At 46.2% G+C, this 25,394-nt stretch overlaps 1 protein-coding gene and 1 long non-coding RNA gene across 4 annotated transcripts in view; both read right to left on the bottom strand.

Moving 5' to 3' along the window:
• Positions 1-24,339, bottom strand: part of Med27 (mediator complex subunit 27) — a 182,628-nt gene extending 158,289 nt beyond the window's left edge. For 2 of the 3 annotated variants that reach the window (XM_015497409.2, XM_048812841.1), the window contains exons 1-2: positions 24,094-24,339; positions 21,808-21,952 (exon numbers count right to left, since the gene is read on the bottom strand). In XM_015497409.2, the coding sequence (XP_015352895.1) occupies positions 21,808-21,952; positions 24,094-24,296 (348 nt within the window). In that variant the 5' untranslated portion in view covers positions 24,297-24,339. The remainder of the gene's footprint in view (positions 1-21,807; positions 21,953-24,093) is intronic. The other variant, XM_015497410.2, reaches the window with a different exon arrangement.
• On the bottom strand, positions 15,091-21,795 carry LOC125619627. Its single transcript, XR_007351149.1, has 2 exons — positions 15,675-21,795; positions 15,091-15,442 (listed from the first exon to the last, which is right to left on the bottom strand). It is a non-coding gene; the product is annotated as an uncharacterized LOC125619627 (long non-coding RNA).
• Positions 24,340-25,394: the final 1,055 nt, after the last annotated feature.

Raw genomic sequence — 25,394 nt, 5'->3', positions numbered from 1 at the left:
AGGCTCTGAATACAGCACCCCAGAGAGAAAGGGTCGGAGCACGGGGTGCCTTTCTCCTCAGAAACCTAGTTTCCCAAGCGCCCACTCATGGAGTGGGCAATTTACAACACCACCTCAGCCTCATAATCACCCCGAGGAAGACGCTGCTACCAACCCCATTTTACATGAGATAACGAAGGCACAAAGACACCAAATAACACACCTGAAGTCACAAAGCTAGGAAATGGCAGAAGCAGGCCTTGGACCCACAGCCTATATGCAGACCCAGGTTCCTAATCCTGGGCCTTACTCCCCACCTTCCTGCTCGGCCTCCTCTTTCGTGTACCTTTCAATCTAGGTGAAACAGTCAAGTCTCATTAGCTAAATTCAGAGTTCACCAAAGTGTGCAAGATGCACCAGTAGTAACTACCAGGTCATTCCTGGGTGGTTCCCAGGGGAATTCTGGTTTCATTTTAGTGACTATATATTTGTTATAATATGTATTTAAAATATATATGTACACATCTGTAATTAATAGTGATAAAGCTTCCTTTTTAAAGGAAATATATTCAAAAACATTTATCTATTTTTAGAGATATTAAGTAATCAAAAATTAAAGACAGCATGGAAATATGGCAAAAAAGATCAAAATGGTAACATGGAATCAAACTTCTTAGATTGGAAATTTAAGAACCTTGTATTTTGGGGATTTTTGTTCTTATAGCCTTTGTTCAGGCTGGCTCTCGCACCTGAAATGTTCTCCCACCCTCTTCCTGCACCCTGGGTGTGCCCTTCAGGATCACCACACACCCTTCTGGGGCTGCCAGGATTCTCCTGCTAAGCTCAGCAGGGCCCTCTCTTTAGCCATCCCAGGGTCCCTACTACTTTCTGCCCTGTGCCATGTGGACCTGCATCGCTGCCTTCTCTCACTGTCCTGAAAGCACTGTGACCGCAGGGCCTTGTCCCATTCTAGGTCCCCCAAGGTCAAGCACACAGCTCTGCATACAGTGGGCCCTTGAGACATAATCCTAAATGACCATGCTGGGACTCCGCTGAGCATTCTCATGAGGAGACAAGATCTGTCATTCCTCAGTTCTGCCAACAAATGACAAAAGGTATCAAACAGCTATTTATGCCCCAACTATTTCTCAAAACGAAGAACTAGAGCAGGAATTTCTTCAGCTCAATCTATACGGAGCTGGACATCCTTCTCTCTCCCATGCTCATCGGGTTTTAGCGCAGTCTACAAGTCCGTTCTAAGTCCTCCACGTGTGCCCAGCCTCTTATGAGTACTTGATAAGCAAAATACAGTAATTAACCTTGGGACCACTGAAAACCACATGTACAAACAGACTAAATTAATATTTACAAGATCAAACAGGACAGCAAAGACGATTAGATCAAGAAGGATTTAGATGTGGGTCAACTCATACTCCAAACCACAAATGAAATCTGCTATTAAGATGCCTCACACTCACTCTCGGCACTGATAAGTTGCTTCCAAGACAGAACATTAGGAAGGATAAAGCATGTGGGCTAACATCAATGTACAGAGTACTCCCCATCACCCGTCCACTCCCCAGAGCCCACACGGCAGCCAAGACCGGACATCCACAGATGACACAAACATCTCCACCCCAGCCCTGCGGGGCCAGTGACGACCCTGGCAATAGCAACTGCTTTCTGCACCCTCACAACGCTCCAGGCTGCTACGGCGAGGTACCAAGAGACTAAGTAACTCAGTCCAGAACACCAGGAACAAGTGGCAAAAACAGCTGGAACATGGCATCAGGCAAGGCCCAAGACTCCACACCTACACTTGTGATTTTACCCTCAGATATAACTAACATAACTGCCACCACAATAATCAAGACATGTTGTCTACTTCGTGTCTTCATTTTGGTAGCCTTGTTAAGTAGAGTAAGTGCTGGCACTATGCCTAGTTGCAGCAGTCATGACAGGGAAATGGAAGAGCAAAGCTCAAACCCGAAGGCTGATGCATGGTATGTACACAGCAACAATTTCCACCCCCACAATGAGATGACGTCAGCCAGGTGGAAACATCGCCAACTTCCGATCATCTATGAGCTGTTCCAGAAGAGCAACTTTCCGACTTCCAAGGAGCAGGGAAAGTGCACATACCATAAGAAAGGACCACTGACCTTGCAGAAGCCGTGGACAGCTTAGCATGACCCCAATCTCTCTCTCTTTTTTCTTAATATTTTATTTTTTAGTTGTAGTTGAACACAATACCTTCATTTTATTGATTCATTTTTATGTGGTGTTGAGGATCAAAAACCCAGCACCTGGCACCTGCTAGGCGAGCGCTCTACCGCTGAGCCACAACCCCAGCCCCATGACCCCAATCTCTAAGGAGTGCCACCCCAACTCCACAGACAGTGACCAACACAGCTGGATCCAGATTATCTCCTGAGAAACAGAGCAATTGCACACCTAAGCTGAGGAGTATGGTGTCCACCTTGCTCCAAGTGCTCCTACCTACAAACAGAAGGGCCAGAGCCAACAGAGACGCACAATGAGGCAGGAACAAGGGACCATGGGGCCTGGAATGCCAAGACTCACAAAGAAGTTGTCCTTGGAAGCGTTTGCCCTTTTGTCCAAAAGCTCCTTTTTGGCTAACTCTAAGTGAATGTTTTCCTTATGTCCCAAAGAGCCTAGACTAAAGCAAGCCTGCATCACCTGGCGAGATCCTCAGCCTGCTTCATCCAACCGGGTGATTTTAAAGGGCTGGGCTTGTTTGGTCGCCTGGACCTTGGCAGAGACAGAGAACACTGTGGAAAGAGCCTAGTGCCGACCACCTCAGAGCTCTTTGGTTTCAGGCAAGGCATTTCCTTTCCCTGAGTCTTGATGTCCTCATCTGACAAGCCAAGAGGGACTACCATGCTCAAAGGACCTGTTCCATAAGGAGGCGGGGAGGGGGCGGTGTCACACATAGGGACAGCACTGATGAAGGTGTGAAAGCACTCAGTGTACCTTTAAGAGGGATCCCAACTGGGCTGCAGGCACACCCAGTGTGGCATTCAAATATTCTCTTACATCTGTAGCCAGCATCCTTCTGCCTAAAATAACCAGGGATAACTGAGGTAGGAGCTCACTAAACTTCAGCTTCTCTAAGATAAACATAAGCCAGTGAGAGAGCAGAATTCCATTTTCCTAGATACTAAATGAACTAGTGCCTGGAAATTCTGTGCCTGTGACTGTCTAGCAGGTGGTCCCAAGCATCATTCATGCAAGTGAAAAGACTTCCTGAGCTGACCTTCCTTCAAGACTCTTGAGTTGTCAATGCCCTCCTTGATGATGAAGATGGTGGTGATGACGACAGAGACTTCACCATGTGGCCCAAAGTGACAGTAATAAGCACAGTACAATTTTCTGTCCTCAAGAGAAAAATACTGTCAAGTGACAGTACTATCTTTTTATGCACTAAGAATTATATGAGATTTGGTCACCTATTTTAAAAGTAAAAACTTCAGATTGTGAAAACACGTTGAGTGTGATCATCTGAAAGTCAGAAAAAACATGACATAACAGGAACCGCCCATGTGTTCCGGTTTTCTCATACATAATATAAGGCTACTGGTCCCCCTCTTCCCACCTCACAGAGAGACAAGGTGCATTACTCCTTTTGCAGTAACTTGGAAGGTCAATGAAGGTCACTGAATGATGAAAATGTCCAGGCTTTCCAAATCCACATCTCTACAGTTTCAGTGAAACTCAAAAGCTAAGGATTTTACAGTTAGCCCCATTACCAATGTCATATTTCATTTATTTTAAAATGTTCTGAAATCCTGACACATCTTACAATCACAGTGTCTGAAAATTATCTCTGACAATGTTAGTTTGACAGTTTTGCAGTGGGACAAAGAAGAACGACGCACCTTCCAGTCAACGGCATCTTACACTCAATAGAGCAGAAACCACTTGGTGAGGGTGCCCGCCACACCATTCACACCACCTCCCCTGCCTCAAGGACTCATGCACCTCTCCAGCCCCATACTGAAAATCCCACTTGACTTGAAAGACAGAAGCAGCAGTGGCAGCCAGCTACAGAACCTCACTGCTGAGAGAAATGAAATTTAACTCACATGTGAAGATAAAAGGGGCCAGGTCTCCACCTGTGAAATGGGACATATGGGATCAGAATCCAAACCAGTGCTTTTCCTTTCTTAAAAGCTTTTAACTCAAATCAGAGTGTGCTGTTGGAGAGTCTGGTACCTCAGGGAGGCAAGAGGAAAAACATCATTCTTAGAAAGACTTCGGGGAAAAGCGATGGACAGGCATGGGGCTTGGTGAAAGGGAGACAAGCTACAAGTTTAAATAGTAATTTGTGCATAATTATCCTCGCAGGTTGATACAAGATAGTTAGACTAAATAAATTAATCAGAGTACAAATTGGTGCTGGCAAGCTCCAGTGCCTCGCTTCTCTTAAGACCAACCTGCCAACAGCTCCAAGGCTGCAGCTCACAGCCACCAAATCAGAGCTGGCAGGCCATGGGGCCAAAGAGATGCAGTTACTCTCCGGAGTCAGAGACAGCAAACTGAGGGGCGGGCGGAGGGAGGGCTCTGCTAAGCCATGACAAGGGAAACCTTAAACACAAGATCCATTACAGCCTGAACACCCACTGTCATGTGTACACCACGGCTGGAAATAAACCCTTAGGAAAGCCACCACTGACAGGCCTCGCCCAACACACAGCTCGAGAGCCTGGTCTGCAGAGAGGAGCTGCTGGGACGCAGGATCTGCCCTGCCCTGCCCAACCTCCCCTCCTGGTACTGGAGGAAGGGCAGCAGCGAGGCTGTCTCCGTGTCAGTGCTCACTAGAGCCAACACGCCCTGAGCACGAGCCCAGTTCTTCCCCAGCGTGAGCTCACTGTCATCCCCATTTGAAGATGGTGAAAAAAACAAAAAGAACAAATTAACCAGACTCAACTGCCATTCCTTATGAAAAGGACCCATGAGCATAAACAGGCCCCATGTGGAAAGATCAGCAGTAGAACAATAAGCAGGTCCCTGGCAGGAGGCACAGTGGCGGAAGCACAACCCTGTTACAGTGCGAACCTGTCTCACCGCACACAGACACAGCAGAAGCTGGGCCCAAGGGAGCCAATGCAAGTTAGCGGGAAAAGCTGCAGAAGACACCCTTGATCCACACCCATGGGTGCAGCCAGGCTGTTGTCAGACCAACTCCTGAAGGTCTTCCTGCACAAGCACACAGGGTCAGGGACTGCACCAGCCCAGTAAATGACACATATCTGTGGAACCTTCCTAACGCACCACCTCTCCCAGCTACATACGCTCCAACCACACTATGTTGCTCAGCAGTAAAATTCAATTTTCAAAATGTTTCAAAATGCCTCCCTTTATCCTTTCAGAGCAAGGAGTCCCAAGTTCTGAGAGCTCTCCATAATAACACAGTCACCCTTCATCAACTGAAGGACTGATACAAGACCCGCTTGCACAGACAACCACTTCTGAAACACTAATAGGCATTATAGAAAAGGAAGAAGGGTGGGATCAAAGACACACAGAGGAAGCCTTGAAGGAGGCAAGCTGAACCTCAACTTTGGAAATAAGTTCTCTGTGGGAAAGTGAAATCGGAGCCCAGAAGACCAAGATGCCACACCTGCGGCACACACCTCCTGTGCTACCCAGGAGGGTCCATGCAGCCCAACACAGTTAGAACTGGAGACGATTCCATGGGATAAAATAATCATCCCTCTAGGTCTACTGCTTTCAGTTCTAAAATTTTTCTTTTCATCCTTATGCTAGTAGTAATTTGCAATGAAACTGATTTGGCATATTTTGGACTTTATCATTTTGGCTTAAATATTTGAAAATAAACCTTTATAGAGTTTATCATGTTAATCACTGCAAAATGTGTTGTATTTTAAGAAGGGTATAAACATTTTATTAATCAAATTCTTTGTTTATAAACTTAGTGATGCTTCTCCCTTCACAGTAATGGTTCTCACTTATCAAAGTCACAAATCATGAAAGAACCTTGATGAATGCTGGGGTTACTCCCTGAAAAGGTATGCCCACAGACTCATGGGCCAACAAAGGCCCAACCACAGACACACAATTAGTACCCAATGCTTCAGTTACTTCTATGAGGTCTCTGCCAAGGGCTAGTTGAAACCATAGGAATAGATAAGTTCTGGTGGGATCACCTAGATCAGAAATGCTTTTTTTTTTTTTTTAATTTTTATTATTGTTTGTTCAAAACATTACATAGCTCTTGACATATCATATTTCATACATTTGATTCAAGTGGGTTATGAACTCCCATTTTTACCCCGTATACAGATTGCAGAATCACATCAGTTACACATCCACTGTTTTACGTATTGCCATACTAGTGTCTGTTGTATTCTGCTGCCTTTCCCATCCTCTACTATCCCCCCTCCCCTCCCCTCCCATCTTCTCTCTCTACCCCATCTACTGTAATTCATTTTTCCCCCTTGTTTTTTTTCCCTTTCCCCTCACTTCCTCTTATATGTAATTTTGTATAACAATGAGGGTCTCCTTCCATTTCCATGCAATTTCCCTTCTCTCTCCCTTTCCCTCCCACCTCTCGTCCCTGTTTAATGTTCATCTTCTTCTCATGCTCTTCCTCCCTGCTCTGTTCTTAGTTGTTCTCCTTATATCAAAGAAGACATTTGGCATTTGTTTTTTAGGGATTGGCTAGCTTCACTTAGCATAATCTGCTCTAATGCCATCCATTTCCCTGCAAATTCCATGATTTTGTCATTTTTTAGTGCAGAGTAATACTCCATTGTGTATAAATGCCACATTTTTTTTTTATCCATTCATCTATTGAAGGGCATCTAGATTGGTTCCACAGTCTAGCTATTGTGAATTGTGCTGCTATGAACATTGATGTAGCAGTATCCCTATAGTACACTCTTTTAAGGTAATAGTCCGAGAAGGGGAATAGCTGGGTCAAATGGTGGTTCCATTCCCAGCTTTCCAAGAAATCTCCATACTGCTTTCCAAATTGGCCGCACCAATTTGCAGTCCCACCAGCAATGTACAAGTGTACCCTAAATGCTTTCTATGGCCCTAAAGACTTAGGGAGCTAAGGCATGCTTCAATAACTCAAATTTTTAGAAAAAAGAAACTAAAAGTATGATAGGATATAGATATGTTAAGAAATGACAATTTATCTAGAGGTTCTCCTTTGCCAGCACCTCATATAACCTACCCACCTGAATACTTAAAATAAGAATATTGACAGTAATCCTTGTGATTTGTATCAATGTTCGAGAACCAAGACACTCTGCACAAAGTTAAGGAAACGTTCTGAAATTCCACCCAAAAATACAGCCATTCTCAGACCATGTCCTCATCCTGGAGCTGTAACACACTCTCAGGAAGCAGCCGCACAGCGCCTGCCCTTGTGGAAGCAGCAGAGGAGAACAGAGCAGAAGGGGCTGAAGGCAGAGCTCTGTGACTCTTCTCAACCATCTAAAGCCTGTGAATGGGGGTCACCTTAAATTTAGGAACCCCGGTTGCCTCCCCAATAAACTAAGGCCAAGCCCACCCCAGCCGTCAGAGCTCCCAGAGAGCCAAGGAGCATCCCAACAGCTAATGTGAGCCAGCCACTCTACCCTCAGACACGCAGCTCCTGACGTGCCTGATAACTGTAGGGTGCATACTGTCATCAGCCTCATTTCATAGATGGGGAGAAGGAGTAAGTTGCCCAAGGTCACGAGCCAGTAAGGGGAGGCCGAACTTGAACCCAGGCACCGGAGCATGACTTAACTTCACCAACTGAGCCTCACCTGGTTGAGGAGATGGTGAGTGTGTCCCTGCTTCAGAACTGTAAAGTGCTAAAATGAGTACAAGGCGCCTCTGAAACTTTCACAGTACCCTTTCTCTGCCCTTTTCCTATCTGCCTCAAAATAATCAAGATAATTTGCCTTCTGTTCGTATCCCCAAACTAGTTTAAAAAGAAAAAAAAAACACCTTAATATGCATTATCCTTCAGTAAGCCAAATCATGAGCAGAATCATGAACCACAGTGAGACCTTCCTACAGCTGCGTGCAGGAAATGGCACAGAAGAACCACCTCCTCCCCAACCCTCAGCAGAGGGGACTTGGAATCCCAGCTCTGTCCCTGACCCCTCCTCCCAAACACAAATGGAATTGAAGTTATAACACTGTTTCTGAGGACTAATAAGCTACTTACTGAACTGAAAGTGTTTGGTTAGTTTGTTACACTGAGAACAGGCCCGGCTAGCATGGGCCCTCTCCTCAGGCCAGGCAATTTGGACTTCTGCTGCAATGGGAAATGGGGCAATGTGGGGAGGAGGCTGCAGCAGTGCTCAGAAGGAACACCTCACCCTAACTTGGGAGGAGTAAAAAAGACTCCTGAATGTGTGAGTAGAAGCAAATATGCAAAAATGAGGGAGTAAGTCAAGCAATATTCGGGAGAGGGTAAGGCCTGTTTTGGCAGGATGTGGCACCGGGACCATGTGGCACCTCAAGGTGACAAGGTGCCAGAGTGGTGCTCTATGGGAGACAGCCCCAGAGAACCATGGTGTTTGCCTTCATCCTGAGCACGGGGAGTCAGAAACACATCTCAGCAGGAGGGCTATGTGATCAAACTTGCATCTGAAAGGTCACTCTGACACTGCAGGCAGAAGACTAGCAGTGGGAAGACAGGGAGGCCAGGGAGGAGGCTGCTGCCAACGTCCTGGTGAAGGGAGGCAGCTCAGTAATTTGGCAACAAATACTTGTTATTAACAGAGGCATGGAGTCAACCATGGGAGATGCAGTCATTGGGAAGCGCCCTCTAGACTACACCAGGGTGCAGGAAGTGTCCCGTTCCTCCAGGACCCAGGCAGCTCAGCCAGGCCCTTTCCACTCCGCAACTCCTAAGAATAATGCAACTCTGCGGAGACACCTCCACCATCCTTCCTCGAAAGCAATATGAGCACATCACTGTGTGACTGCGGAGGACATTTCAGTGTCAGGAGGAAGTCTCAACAGGAAGGCAACATTCCCCCAAGACATCTTGCTGGAAATTACTACACTCCAGCTTTGCAAGATGAGGTCCCCAGCACAACATTTTGGCCGAGGATTCCAACAAACTGCCTGCAAGATAATGTGGTCACGCTGTCTGAGCTACTGTGAAAATGCATTCAAATCTCAATGTTTGAGTGCATCCAAGGAATTAAAATTAACACAGTCTCTGTTTGAGACTAGGAAAAACAAAGGACAGGGAGTGGTGGCCTCCATAACCTACTGCTGTTTTGTTTTGTTGTTGCTGGGTTTTTAACATTTTAAAGACGCTTGTAGCTGGCATTTTTGCTATCCAAATCAAGCTTGAAGGTGATCCAGTTAGCAGGAAAGTCTCCACCAGCTCAGTGAAGTGTCTGGGGGACGGGGCACAGGAGAGGGGACTAGATAAAGACCCAAGGAGTACCTCCCATGTGCCCGCCCCATGCCAGGTGCACTCACTGCCAGAAACAGAAAGGTCCTCAACCCCATCTTGTAGGTGAAGAGGGTGAAACCTGGGGAGGAACCGCAGCACACAGAGCCATGGCAGAGACTTCAGAAGGAAAATGCACTCCCTCCATCACCAAACGGAGCCCTTTGGTGGTCACTTAATCACTTCCTGCTCACTAGGTCCAGTCTACCTAGAAACTTGGATCATTGTGATTCCGATCACAAGCACCACATAGGAGGCACTATTTTTGATCAATGTGTTCAACTCAGGGAAACATATTGAATTATAAAATGTGGTTTTAAAAGGCAAGGTAGACAAATCTTGCTGACAGGACAACTGGATAAAGAGCAGGTGGGCAGCAAGGCAAAGGGAGGAAACACCAGCAGCAAGGACCACAGCTGACCCCCGAGAGGCACAAGGTGGGTGCAGAAGGCAAACCTCACACAGGAGCGAGAAAGGCCTCGGGCTCCCAGATCTCAAGGATATTTAAGCAGATGCAGCTGGAAGCACAGCTGTCCTCATCTGTAGCTTAGCTTTCCACGGTCTCAGTGACCCGCAGTCAACAGCAGGCTGAAAATACTAAATAGAAAACTTCAGAAATTAACCATTTGCAAGTTTTAAGTTGAGTGTCATTCAGAGCAGCGTGAGGATGTCAGCCATGTGATCAGACTGACGGGGGCACCACAGTGCCTGTGCTCCAGGAGCCCTTATTTTACTTAATAATGGACCGAAGCACAAAAGTAGTGATGCTGACAATTCAGATATGCCCAAGAGGGGCTGTGAGTGCAAGCTATAAGTAAAAAGGCAAAAGCTCTCAGCTTAATAAAGAAAGAAAAAAAATCATATGCTGAAGTTGCTAAGGTCCACCATAAGAACAAATCTTCTATTCGTGAAATTATGAAGGAAAAAGAAATGTATGCCATTTTGCTGTCGGATCTCAAACTGCAAAAGTTACAACCTCAGTGCAGTACTCAGTTAAGATGAAAACGGGATTAAGTTATCAGGTCCAGTACTATCTGCAGTTTCAGGCCTCCAAAGAAGTCCTGAAGTGCATCCCCTGCAGGTGAGGGAAGACGACGTAAAGGGCCCGCCACTCGCTGCACACAAGATGAGGAACATTTTTTTATGACAGAAACAGACCAACTGGGTCAGGTCTTAGGTCAGCAGCAGCAAGGAAGTCAGCGCCCTCACGCTGATCAAGTGATCATCCACCCCCCACACACACACACAAATATAAGATGTATTCTTATGTATTGTCTTGAAATCAACAACAAACAAGCACAGTCTTGGGCTGGAACAGAGTTAAGGGCAAACTAGTGACAAGCCAAGGACAAATAAACCAGAACACCATATATCGCTAGCAAGAAATCTGCATTTGTGTTCAGAGTGTGACAGAATTAAAATGCAGCAAGCTATAAAACAGGATGATATTTAAAATACTTGGACAGCCGAGGCACAACTGCCTTTATGTTCAGACACTTTTCTAGTTAAGCTGCATGTGCCAGTTATGTCACCCAGTCCTCTGTGAGTTATGTTTCTTTCTGAGAACAAGGAACAGTAAGCTGAGGCATTTAAGGCCACTGGTGAAGGAATGGGTGGGACCAGCAGGAGACCCAGGAATTACTAACACCAGGTGCTTTGGGCACTGGACTCCTCTGATCAAGTCAGAGAACTGAATGAAGCTAGGCCCACAAAGGTGGGAATTCATCTGCTCTGTCCACTGTGTCTACAACAGTGCACACAGTATATGCTCAATAAATATATACTGAATGGATGGGTTGGGTATGTCCTAGCCAACAACACAGCACCCAAAACCAGTTTGGAAATGATTAAAACTGAGCACCTGACAAAAACAGCAACCATTTTTTCACAATGGAATGCGCGTGCGCGTGTAACACACACACACACACACACACACACATTCAGGCTGCACACTCATCCTCCAAACTCTAACAATGTGAGAGGCACTGAGGACATGCTCAGTGGTGGCAACTGCTGACACTGGTCTATAATCAGAGAAGCCTACAGACTGAAAGTAACACATAGCACAATGCAGCTCTCTAATCCTAACACAGACAAATGGAGAAAAGAGTAGCTCACGAACCCAATGCAGGACTAAGCACCATTCCTGTTTAAAAGAAAGACAAAGGGGCTGGACACAGTGGCACATGCCTATAATCTTAGCAACTGAGGAGGATGAGGTAGGAGAAGTTCAAGACCCACCTTAGCAAGACCTATTACTTTCAAAAAATAATAAATAAGGGCTGTGGATATACCTAGAGCAGCCCTAGACCCAATCCCCATACCACAGAAAAGAAAGGAAGGCAGCTGGGCAGGCATGGTGGGGGGGGTGACACCTATCCTGACACAGCCATTCTTTGTTGCCCCTCCCATGCCAGAGACGGCAGTCAGGAACTCCTGGGCAGTTCCTTTCTCTCTGATGAGTTGGCCAGCAAAGATGCAAATTACCTGCTAAGATCCCAATTTGTGGTGTCCTGAGTTTAAAGCAGGCGAGGACACCTGTCTCTCCTGAGGCCGAGGGGCCTGAATCTACTTTGCTCATAAGGCAATTCCCCCGGGCCATGCCCAAGCCTGGGCTGGGTCCCACACACTTAGCTGTCATGCATCCCACCTGTCCCTGGAGATTCTGTTATGTCTTATGTATGGACCACTGCTCCTGCCTCCCTCACAGTGGGTCCCTCAAGGGGAAAGGGCAGTATCTAACAGGCCTCAACAGTAAAAGAAACCTCTTTTGTTCTGGACACCCACCTGGCATTCTCTTTTCAAGCTGCCAAGATACTGCTGGTCCCACTAAGAGGGCGAGCAGTGTGGCCACACACTAGTCACTCCCTCTAGAAAATGAGGTGTGATAACCTGACAGCTGAGGTTCCTGTGAGCTCTAACTCAGTCCAAGGACGAGTGTGTCTGGAAATATGTGGGGTGGTGCTCAATCACTAAGTGCTACTACGCACTAGATTCCAGTCACCCAAAGCTGACTCCACAGTCCCAACCCTGGAGAAAAAGAGACCTCAGACAGCACACAGCACAGCATGGCCAGCACATCCACCCAGAGACTGGGGGGCAAAAACAGCTTCAGTCAGCTCTGAAGAACGCTTTATAGGGACTGGAGGAGGAAGCAGGAAAGAATGTGCTCATAAAGCTACAGGGCACACCAGGCAGAGGGTGGCAGGCAGCAGGGACAGGGAGCTGCTCAGGTTCCTCAGGCAGCAGGGCACCACGAACAAGAAGTCACTGACTTGCCAGAACGTACTAACTGAGCAAACTGTTCCTGGGGCCAAGTGAGGGTCCTGAGGAGTTCCATTCACTTTATCAAGTCAACAAGGAAAAGCAAGCAGAACAGCCCAGCAAAAGATTTACCAAGCAAGAAACTGCAGCAAGCTGGGCCTCCAAAAACAAATAAGTGACTGCAGCAAAGCTGGCCGCACAGAGGGAAGGCAGAATGCAGCTTCCAGAAGCCAAGGGACAGCGCAGTGAGCAGGAGGCAAAACAGATGCCCTGGCTTGGCCTCCCTTGCACCAGCAGAAAGCCTGACCCCAGCCCAGGGCAGCCTAGAGAACAGGGACGGACTTGGCACCAGCCCATGCCTGTTTCCTCTCACTTCTCCTTACCTAACAAGCACACACAGTCTGCGAAAGGTCAAGGTGAAGCAATCTGAACAGACTCCGAAGGGAAAAACACAATCTAAAAAGGAGAGAGGAAGAGAGGCCAGGGCTTCAATTTAACTGGGTTCAAATACTGCTATACTGCACACACAGAACTGACACAAATAATTACTATTCACTAAATGCCACTAGCATCCTTTCTGGGACTAGAACGGTACTTTCCTAATCAGACGCTCTGAACCATCCTGTGAGATCAGTACTGTGCCCACTGGATGGTTCAACAGACTGAGGCCCTCAGGTATTTGATAACTTGGCCCGAGTCTCAGTCCTAACAGAATAAGGCTTCACCTTGTGAGGGAAACAGGCCAATAAACGAGTGGGTAAAAGCAACAACAGAGGCACATCTTAGAAGGCTTTGCTGAGGAGGTAGCGACTAGGCTGAGCCCTGAATAACTAAGAGAGAAAGGAGGGAGGACATGTGCAAAGTCCCTGGGACAAACAGATCATGGCCCCTTGGAGAACTGCAATTAATTTTTGGAACACAATTGGCAAAAGAAGCACAGGGAGAGTGGGAAGGAGGGAGCTGCACACTGAAATATCTGCAGACAATGACACCGCATCTGGAAAGTGCCCTAAATTACTCCAGCCCCCACCCTACCACCCCACCCAACAAGGAGAGCAGGTGGGGGAGGGAGATAAGGAAACAAGATGGGCAAAATGCACTTGGCTGTTGAAGCAGGGGATGTGAGGGTCACTATCCAGCCCTTACTTTCGTGTGTATCTGAAATGGTCCATCATAGGAAGTTTTAGCTTTTCTGTTTCCTCAGGAAGAGGAGAGAAGGGCGGGAGGGAGAGAGGTGGCTAGTGAAGAGAGCCCTGGGCTTCCCTGAGACTGCCAATGATCAACAGGTGATGCACACACTCACCTGGGCAGCTAATCGGGTACCTGCACAACTACCCGAAGAGGCAGGACTGCTGGCCCCATGCCACAGATGAGGTGGGTCATCTGGCCACAGGTCTGACTGCTTCCAGACCCAGCTTCCTGAGCACTGTTGCTAGAATGCCTCCCAAGAGATGGAAGGAGTCGCCAAAGAGCCACAAAATCAGACTTTGACTTTATAATGATCCCTCAAGAGCTGCGGGGAAGAAGGGCAGATGGGGAGCCTGGAGCATGGCCTCAAGCGAGGACCACCGAGGCTCCGCCTGGGCAGCAGCAGGCCGAACGAAGGAGGAGCTGAGAGGCTGTGAGGAGGGAAGAGCAGAGCTCAGTCAGTGGGTCTGAAGGTTGCGCGGTGGCCATGGATGACAGTGGAGTCTGGGCATGTGGCTGGACAAGGCCACCCACCACACGGAGTAGATAGGGGTGAGGGTATTTTAGTTCTGGGCTGCTTCTGTCCATAAGGCCCATGAGCGTCTAAGGGCGAGTGTCCAGCAGGCAGTTTCATACAAAGGTTGGATCTCAGGGGAGATCTAGGCTGGTGACAGTTAGCTGTCATCTTGCATGGCTGCTAAGTGAAGCCACAGAAGCACTGATATCCCTGCAGCTCTAATCCTAGCCCAAACCACCAAGAAGAAAAGACAAGTGACAAGAGGCAGGACAAGAGACTCTTCCTGTACACAGTGGCATGCGTCCTTCCCACCAGCCTCGTGCAGCTAAGCATGAAGAAAAATGTCTTCCTCTCTACCTAACATTCCGGGAAAAGACGAGATAGTACCCTTTTGAGGCTCTAGTTGAAGTCTACAGAAGGTTCTGGACAAACCACACAAACCTCACCAGTCCAAAAAAAGCTAAACGGAAGAGAGCCAAAGAGGGTATCTAAAGAGCCCCCACAACAGAACAAGTCCTGCGGGGCTGTCAGCTGCTTCTGCAGCTGCGCAGGGTCAGGCCACTGAAGCTTAGGGAGAGCTCTGTTCTCCCTTCCAGAAAGACAAGGAGGGGGTTCCAACCTGATTCCAGCAACAATAAAGTAACGATTCTCACAAGCCACCACTAATAAGTAAAACTTCAAAGCCTTGAAATGGAAACCATTTAAACTACCAGGGTGTCACTTGATCTTCATCAACATTCACACCCGGTGTATTACAAGAGGCCAGGGCTGCTGGAGAACCTTTGCCAGGTAATTTTCCACTGAAGTCTTTGAGGGCAGCTGCTCTGCTCTGCCACAATGAGATGCTCTGGAGAACAGATTTCAAAAATGTTCCTGGACAAGAAGGAATGGAAAGACTCCCTCCAGGTCCTGGGTGGCTTTCATTTTGTCCCCAGAGGAATCCATCGCTAACAGCTGAACTTTCCCAAGTCAGAGCTGAAAGGGCCTTGAGAGGTCATCCAGTCCAACCTTTCAGTCCACCAACGAGGATGTAGAACCTGGAGGAGTAAGATGACTGGCATGAAGTCACCCAGCTGGGCCAGGGACGGCCAAGACTAAACATCAGTCTCCGGAATACTCTGCCCAGTGTCCCAGAACACACACGACCTGACAGAAGTGCTGCCATTGGGATCAAACTGCACGTTCACCCGCAAGCACTGCTCTAGGCACCACGAATGTGCTAGGCTCCCTCACCCCAAACCACCCACAGGCAGAAGTGCCATGGCCCACCTGCAGCAACTGGAGAGGCTAAGCACAGGCAGGTGGCATCCTTCACCCCATCACAAAGCTCAAGAGCTGACTCCACCGCCCTGCTGGTAAAAGGCACCCAAGTGACACCATGGACATGATCCAAACTGGGTTTTATGCTCAAACCATTTCCTAAAGAAACAGACAAACAAACAAAAACCTAAAAATCCTACAGTGGTCCACAGCACTTTTTCCCACCAGGTAAAGGACTACTGGACCCATCAGAATTCCAATTCCTGGGAAGAAGGTCTTATCCTCCTCAGTTCGAAGGGATGATCTGCCTGAAGTGGATGTGCCCTTCTCCCCTCCTCTGCAGTCTTCTCATCCCACCTTGCAGTTCTCCCAGGGCCCTCCCCCATCTTTACTGCCCTCAATTCCCAACTCCCCACCAAAACTCCCAGTCACTCCCAGCCAGGCTTCCCTCGCCTCCAGCCAGTCTTTCTGCGGAAAGGACCACATCCTTCTGCAGTCTGGCTGCAGAATGCACACCTAAGCCATTACCTGTCTCAATCTTACAGGGTCTAGAAGTCCAGGAGACGTGTTTCATTTCATTGTTTCTTCTATTTGTTTGTCTTACTCTGTTATTTTCATAATGGCTCCCGGGGTGTCAGGGTTTGAGGGTGGGAGGAAAGAGGAAAGTTTGGGGTTCAAGGCTTACCAGAGCAGCCCATACTGCAGTCAAACCACGACACTATAGCAAGTCCACTCTGAGTGGGTGCTATCAAGAAGGATTTAGGAGAAAGAGCACCTGTAACAATGGTACCTGAAGCTGGGTGTGGTGGTGCACAACTGAAATCCCAGCAGCTCAGGAGGCTGGTGCAGGAGCATCATAAGTTCAAGGTCAGCCCCAGCAATTTAGTGAGGCCCTAAGCACATTGGGAAGACCCTGTCTCAAAATAAAAAGTCTGGGGATATACCTCAGTGATAGAATATCCCAGGTTCAGTTCCTACTACTCCCCAAAAAAGAAAGAATGGTACCTGAACAAAGATAATCCAGAACACTGACTGGTCCTAAAGTCTTGATGACTAAGCTTTGAAAGCATCTAAGTGACTTTCTTTTCTATTACATCCTGAATGGATCAGTGTTCCCTAAACATGGATCAGCTATGCAGAGAGAACAAGTTAGAGATGGGCCTGGTGGCCAGGAAAACAACAGGAACACAAGTGAGTTCTCAGTACTCACAAAGTGAAACAACCCCAAGAGCAATGGCGTCAACTCTGCCCTTTCTAGACAGTGTTTTCATTGTTGTCAACGCGACAGCTGCCACAGAACACCTGGTATCAGGTGTAGTTGCTCAAATCAGCCTGACTTAGTCAACTCCAAGAGACTTCTACCAAGTCCCATCCCCTCCTAAGCACTGGCTGTTGACTCGGCTCACTTTGCAGGGCACAACAGTGACAAACAACATGGATGAAACTGCCAACCTCAGCCCTCAAAGAGCTTATCATCACCACCAACCTAGCCCTATCCTTCCAAATTACCATCCTGGAAGCCAGCCCTGGTCATCATCACACCAACTCAGAGTTTTTTCTCATCTATCAACAGCATTAGACTTCCCAGTAATGGCTGAAAATGGAAATGCCCTTACCGTACTTCATCAAAAATACAAGCACACAAGCCACCAAAGGGGCTATAAATTAAAAATTCAACACAAAAATCTTTTATTTATTCTTTCATTCATTCAGTTAATTTTAATTTCATGCTTACTGTGTACAGTAGTCTTACTAGATGCCAGCAACTCCAAACAAGGAACAAGAGGGGGGTCACGGTACCTCTCTTCTTCTCTAGCTTACCCTTAAAAGAGGACAAGGTCCCTACAGGAAAAGCTCAGCGCTGCACTGTAGAACACTTCCAACCCTGTCCACTCCAGGATGCAAAAACAGGAAGAGCACCTTTAAACATGGAGAAACAAACACCAGAGTAACATATAGCTCCGGAGTAACTAGATGCTGATAACAGTTCAGGAGGATAGAATGAAGCAAATATCTTCAGAGTTTCAAGCAACTATACCTGAAAAAGAAAGGTTCTCTTTAATTAAAAAAAAAAAAAAAAAAAAGCATAGTTAAAAATAAAAGGGATAGCAACAGTATCTTGCACTGGGCCCATGCTAACCCCAGCAGAAAGTGATGCTCTGGGGGACTTTGTTGCTCCCAGCATCACTAGGGAAATGCAAAGACCTAGTCTGATTTTCCAGGCAAATGCAGTTGGCTCCCTATCTGTGGTCTGCCCATTGAAGATTTGGGAAACTGCTAATGGAAAATACTGCATCAGTACTAAAAATGTTCAAATTTTTTTCCATCATCACCTAAACAATATAGCATAGCAACTATTTACATAGTCCATACATTGTATTAAGCTTTATAAGTCATCTAGAGAGGATTTAAAGCCTATGGAAGGAGCCAGATACAATGGTGCATCAACCCATAATCACAGCTACTGGGGAGGCTGAGGTGGGAGGACCACGTGAACTCAAGTTCAAGGCCAGTCTGGGCAACACTGCATATGGAAGGATATGCATATGTTATATGCAAATATAACCATTTCATATAAGGGACTTGGCATCCTGGAGATTGGGGGACTCCTGCAAGCAATCTTTCCACAGACACCAAGGGACAACTTTATATGATTAGCCTATTGCCACAAATAAATAAAGTCAAGGCTGAAATTAAAGCCTGGTGACAGGACACTGGGAACAAGAGAAAGGGACCTTCATGGTAAATCTGGCCTAACCCTGAGCAAGTTAGAACATAATAAGCAACAAAGGCTGCACCAACTATTTTATAGCAAGAGTAGTGTTGATGCCAATTATTTTTTGCCCTAGTCAAGAGAGCTTGTCATCCTTCCACAGAACAATTATCTATAGGTGCATAATAGTTAAAAGCTAAATTCTTTCTCCAGTTCAGCACAGGAAAAGTGCTGCTCAAAGCTATTTGACATCATTTACTAAATTAGATTAATTTTTAAATGTGTTATTCTAACAATTATACCAACTCCATGTAATTATTATTCCAACTGACTTTACAAAAATTACGAAAATCCCCTAAAGAAAATAATTAGTCATTAGGCATGCATCAGACTTTTCTATGGCCAACAGCACATAAAACAGAAAGTTCACCACATAACGGGCAGTGTCAAAGCCTTCCCCACACTTCCTTCAATTCTTAGCCAATAGCGCAGAAAGCTGACATTGGCAAGTTACCCCAAACTTCACTTAATATATTAATGCACTTACTGGTTTCAAATCTTTGAGGGTAAAATGATGAATGGTGAAAGCTTGAGCAATTAAAAAGCTCTTTTCATTTGCAAGAGAAGATAAACACACATAATTAATTGTTTGCCTCTTTATGTCGCCAGCTGGAAATTGGAATGCTAGCTTATTTCTCCAGGCTATTTCTTGAGTTTATTTATACAGAATCCTTGTCCGGTTCTTCCTCTTCTTTCTGGGTCTTATGGATTCTTATAATCCACCTTAATTCCTTCCCAGTGTAAGGTAAGGCATAAACAACAGTCACATAGGAAATTACCTACTGTAACACAAATAACAAACAGGCTTTCCCTGCAGCCCTCCTATAAGTAACTGGCAATGACCAGAGTTGCAAGGATTCTGAGCCAACACACAGTATCAGCAGGAAAGAAGCAATGGTTGATTAGTGATGTCTGTCCTGGAAAGAGTAATAGCCTGAGGACCTAGGTAACATGCATTTGTTGTCATCTCCATTCTTTGTTAAAGCATTGAAAATTAGGAAAAAACACACAGACTGAATGAATAAAATGTAACGTGAACTCTTTCTTGGATGCAACCAAAAGGGGAAAAATTGTTTTCTATAGTTGAAAACCTTAAACCAAATAAGACTAACCATCAAGTTTTAGAAGGGGGGGGGGGGGGACGACAGCAAACTAAGTTAGGAAACCCAAATTTTAGTCCAGCTGGGGAGCTGGGAAGAGGCAGTTCACCGGGCCTCCATTTTCTGGGCCCCCCGAAAGGCTCAATCTTCTGACTATACTCCTCTGCTTGTGGCACTAGGAAACTGGTGAAAGAATACAGTTTACTTTGTAGGAGCATCACCTCACCAGACTGGAGACGTGCCTAAAATTCCACATGTGCTCACATTGGTATAGGATTCATCACCTGTATTTTTAACCTGTAGCATCTAAGGCAAGAGGTTCCATATACGTAATATTTTTTCTTTTCCACCTTGGGGCAAGGGTGAGGATCACAGACTTCTATTTTAATAGCTGAGCAATTAAAATTAGTGAATAAAAATAATTAAACAACCTTCACTCAAATGTTCAGTGTCATCATGTCAACATAACACCAGTTGCTTCCCATGTAGGTCCCCGTAACTCATACTTCTGATATCAGCCTACATCTTCCCATCACTGAAAAGTCCTCGTCACTCTAAATATCTTTCAAGAACTTTACCCCTATGACACATCAAAGTGACTTCCTTATCCCAACACCAAAAAATCAAGACATTTTATAAGGAATCCAACCAGAAATAAATCCACACCATGAACCTACTGACCAGATTGCACCAATCACCAGGAAAACTCATGCAGATGACCAAGAGCACACCTGGGAGAAGCAGAAAGCTCTCCCAGAACAGTCTGAGGGCAGGGCTATTGGCTAGAACAGTGCCATGTCCCAACAACTACACAGACATCTATAATTTTTTTGTCTGCCTGATCCCCTCTGCTATGGTTTGGTTATATTCAAATGTGCCCCCCAAAGGGTCAAGTGTTTCAAACTTAGTCCTCAGTGCGGCAATGATGGTGTGGAACCTTTAAGACGTGGGAGCCTAGTGGGAGGTCCTCAGGCCAACTGAGGACACGCCCTCAGAAGAGACTATGGAGCCCAGCCTCTCTGTCTTTCTGTCTGATGAGGTGATCTATTTCTCTCATGTGTGTTCCCACTGTTATAATGCCATTCACCCTGAGAATCTCACCAGAGTCAGGCCAAAGCCAGCACCTTGCCCTTGAGCTACTAAACTGAAAGCTAAACACAATTCTTTTCTTTATAAAGTTGGCCTGCTTCTGGTATTTCATTATAAAAAAGAAAAATGAATTATTCGACTGTCTTTTTGGTAACTTCCCAACTCCAATCCCAAGGAGTATCACTTCCTGTCCTCCAGGAGATCCAAGCTGAGAAGCCCATCAGGGTTCAACGCATGTCTCTGAGGACACCTACCAAGCAGGGCAAGGATCCTTTCTCAAGACCTGATGTAGGCTCTGGGAGATCTTCAGGTTTAAGGGTTGCTCAAACCTAAAACGCCAGGCCATCTTTTCCAGCACCTGAAGAATATCACACCAACAGTAGAGAAGGCCTTCAGGAAGAAAGAGTGTGCAGATTCCTGCCACACCACCTGCACACCCTGCTCCTCATGAGCTCAGCCTAATACCACAAAATCCCTGAACATTTTGGTTCCCTTACCCAATAAAGCCTTCTCCAAACCTCAGGTTTTTTGCAGAGTTTGGTTTTTTGTTTTGTTTTCTAGCTCCCTATCAACAGGAAAACAAACACATGCAATAACACATAGCAGACAAAAGGAACTCATCCGTCAACAAACTGTTTCCCAGCTTATGGGCCTAACTGCTCCTGTTATTTTTAGACTACAGTTCAGTTTTCCCTTTACAGTTATTTAAAACAATTAGCAAATAATCTAACAAACAGCATGCTAGAGATGTTGTTCCATCCATGACCAGACAATGATACACAGGAACAAAAACAATGTGAGTGGCTAAACATTTAGACCCCAGTCCTTACCCTTCTGGGTGTCATAAACTCCTCTTAAGAATCTGGTGAACACTATGATACCTTCCTCAGGCAAGAATGCACACACCCCAACATTCACTCATAGAATACCAAAAGCTTATGAAAGCTGCTGCCTACACTCAAGCTGATTAAATGTAATCAATCACCTGGGCAACACTATTAGTCCTCAGATTTAAAAGGACTACAAAATAGCTTACAGGAAAATTCTAAAATTTCCAACTCTATAACACTATGTTAATCAAAATTTTAAAAAATAAAAACTTATCCTCACTCTCTGCGTTTATGAAAGACAAGAACGATTGGCTTTTGCTCTATTAACTCCATTTATGATGTCTCCTTACCTTGTTGGACCATTTATATGCTTGCAGGAGTTGACTATAGAGGGGAGTTTTGTCCTGCACGGGATCCAGACTTAACAGCCCACTGTTATGAAGAGGATGGTTCTCAGATGGCTTGCCTACCAAGTTGCTCAGACGTTCCAATTCACTGAAAAATAAATAAATAAAGCAAATAAACCTGAGTTCACTTAACTCCAGAGAAGCTGACCACACTGGCTAAAGGCTGCTCTCCAAAGTATCCATCAGAGGGCCTGGCAGTGGCACATCTATTGTCCCAGAGACTGGGGAAGCTGAGGCAGGAGGATCACAAGTTCCAGGCCAGTCTCAGTAACTTGAAGAGGCCCTAAGCAATTCAGCGAGACCCTCTCTCTAAATAAAAGAAGAGCTCAGAAGTAGCTCAGTGGTTAAGCACCCCGGTACCAAAACAAAACAAAAAATTAGGGACAACCAAGAAAACCCCATTATGGGATTTTATCTTAATTTTAAAAAGGGCTCCCTGGTGCTGTTGCAAAGGAGAAAAAAGGTTAAGGGCACAAAAATCAGCAAGACTGCTGAAATGAGGATTTAACGACTCGAATTAAGTCTCCGCGGTAGGAGGAGACTTTCTGGAATTTTGCAATGTGGTACAACATTGCCTCTCACTAAGGGTTTTAAGACCCACGTGCAGATCCCTGCATTTGGCAGAACAGCAAGTACCTGAATAAATGATGATTATTTATCATTCACATAGGAATAGATTTGTACATGATGCTTCACAGATGGTAACACTTAGCAAAACAAAGAAGAGATAAAATAAACAAATGAGATGGGAAGACACCACAAAGGGGGCCATGTCAAACAAACACACTTCAGTCTAGCAGGAAAACTCTGGAGAAGCTCGAGAAAGTGAGCCAACAGCAAAAGCAAAAGCACATTACAGGAGCATGTTCTTAGAGGCCAGTCCCCAACTGCCAACAAAAGACTTAGCACACAGCTTCTCACACTACATTCTTTCCAGAATCTTCAGCTTCCTTCTCCTTGACACTACTGTACAAAGATTTAAGAAAGCAAAAGGGTAATGTTAACATTTTTAAAGTTTCTAAAATGGTGAAGGGTTATAATACCTTGACAATTGCAAAGGAAAGCAAATCAGAGAAAATGGAAATGGAAGCAAAGAACCACCAACCAGGAAATTCCCTCAAGTAGGGAAAGTATTAACTGGCGCTGGGTACCACACCTAAGAACAAGAAGTGGATGTGGCAGCTGAGGAGGGGGATATGATTTATGGCAACTACTGAGAATGGGGTAAAGGTATCCTTCATTTGGCCACCTTCTATCCCAACTCTTTTCGCTCTGTTACTAAGGAGACCAAATTGAAAAAAAAAAATCTGGGCTGAGGATTATTTCAATGGTAAAATACCTGCCCAGCATGCTTGAGGTCCTTAGTTTGATCCCTAGCACCATCAAAACAAATAAAAAATAATCCAGCCAAGAATCTTCCTGGGAAGCACTAACTCCCTTAAAAAAGGAAAGGTAAGTCTGGGACCTAGGGACCTAAGCATCAAGTACCTACCATGTGCCTGGCATTTTACAAACATCTACTCATTTAATTTTTATGAATTAAGACTCGAAGCAGAAGATGACTTTAAGAAAGACGGGCATTTACGATCCCTAGCCCTAAAGGACCACAAATTAAGAGTTGCTGGGGGCAGGGGTTCGCTTAAGTGAACAGGCTGGCTAACAATTACAGATCAGGTCGCTACTGAAGAAGATCTGCTGAACAGGACCAATCAAGGAGCAGTGACAGTGCTGAGCAGGTGGTTGAGAAGGAGCAGAGGAAGAAAGAACGACAGATCAGGGCCTGTTTTGTCATGTTGGGAGTGAGGTGAGGTACAACTGATGAGTTCGGGGGCGAGCAACTGGGTCAATCAGTTCCAATGCACTCACCTGGGTCTGAGCAGTGCTGGTCAGGTCCTGTGCGGACTCTCAGCACAGTCTGACCAGACACCACCGGGAGGAGAGGGCCTACAGGTGGGAAACCTGCTAAGCTCGGAGGAGAGGTGGAAGTTCTGCGAAGAGCACGCCGCCTCTTCAGGAACGGACCACCAGAGCCGAGATGAGGGAGGCGGGAAACAGCCAGGACTAGGGAGCCCGGAGAATGGAGACCGGGAGGCGGGGCCCGGGGTGAGGGGGTCCCCGAGGGGCTGGCAGAGACCGGAGAGGACGGCGCAAACGGAAGGGGAATAGCCCTGACCCGTAGGACTCGCGAGGGGTGGGCNTGCCCGAGCCGGCCCCTCGGCCGGTACCTACTTGAGGTCCCGGTTGACCGAGTGCAAGTTGTCCTGGAAGTGCGCGATAAAGGCCTTCTCCCGGCCCTCCAGCGTCTCCTTGTTCCGCATGCCATCTTTCAGGCAGTCGAACACCCTGCTCACGCTGGAACGCAGCGCCTGGATGGCACTGATGGCCTGGGCGAAGGCCTCCAGGTTCACCCCGACGCTCAACACGTCCGCCATGCCTCCGCCCCCGCGGGCCCTCCCGGTCGGCTGCGCGCGCCGCGCGCGCTGATGACGTCGCCTGGCCGCCGGGAAGTGAAGTGCTCGAGGGCCCCGCCCACTCCGCTGGGGCGTGGCCGGGAGAGCTGCCAGGGCTCAGGGCTGGCGGGCTGCACTTGCTCATTGGTGGGCCGCGGGGTGAGCTCGTGCGTTTCCCCAAGCTTGTGCTTTGGGGAGTCACGTAGAAAAGAATTGCTCGGAAGAATGAAGTCCCGGAGTCAAGGATTATAACCCACTGGATAAAATGAGTCCATATTCATAAATAAGGTGGTGGTGGGGTTCTCCCTATTGTGGTATGCTAAAATAATAAATGTCAAAGGAATTTTGAAATTAAAAAATCGCCACTTGGCAGTCGTTCAAATAATCAACTCAGGAATCAACAGATGCTAAAACTTGTGGGTAAAAGTGTGACAAAAATTACAGGATATTTGCATAGTCTCAAAATACATATTAATTAAGAAAGGAGAATTAATGGTTCAATAATTTGCTTCTGGACATATAGCCAAAAGAATTAAAAACTGGATCTCTAAGAGGTCATTGTACACCCATGTTCGTGACAGCATGGCTCACAATAGCCAAAGAGTGGAAGCAACCCAAATGTCCATCAACCAGCCGGTAAATAAGATGTGGCATCTCCATCCAATAGAACATTATCCAGCCTTACTAAGGAAGGAAATTTGGACACAAGCTAATCCGATGAAAATCTCAGGTCCGTAGGTTAGTTGATAGTATTTTATCAGGGATATTCATGAATGAAACTTCAGAACATTAGGTTATGTTAAATAAGGCAGTCACAAAAACACAAATACTCTATGACTTTTTTACAAGAAGAGCTTAGAGTTGTCACAATCATGTGGATAAAAAGTAACTTGGTGGCCACCAGGGACTGGTTTTCAGTGAAGCCTACACCTTTGGGGAAAAATAAAATAGGTTGTAGAAGGAAAATTGGGGTTTAAACAAAACCAACAATACACTTTTGGCTCTGTGGAAGGTGAAGCCATCTTCTTTCTTGGTCTTGTCCACTATGGACAGGTTTGTGAAAGTGTTTGTCCTTTGTTA

Source organism: Marmota marmota, unplaced genomic scaffold (genome assembly GCF_001458135.2).
Source record: "Marmota marmota marmota unplaced genomic scaffold, marMar, whole genome shotgun sequence".
Classification (NCBI taxonomy): Eukaryota; Metazoa; Chordata; class Mammalia; order Rodentia; family Sciuridae; genus Marmota; species Marmota marmota.
Note: the sequence above shows the minus strand (reverse complement) of the source record. Positions and strands in the feature narration are given on the sequence as shown.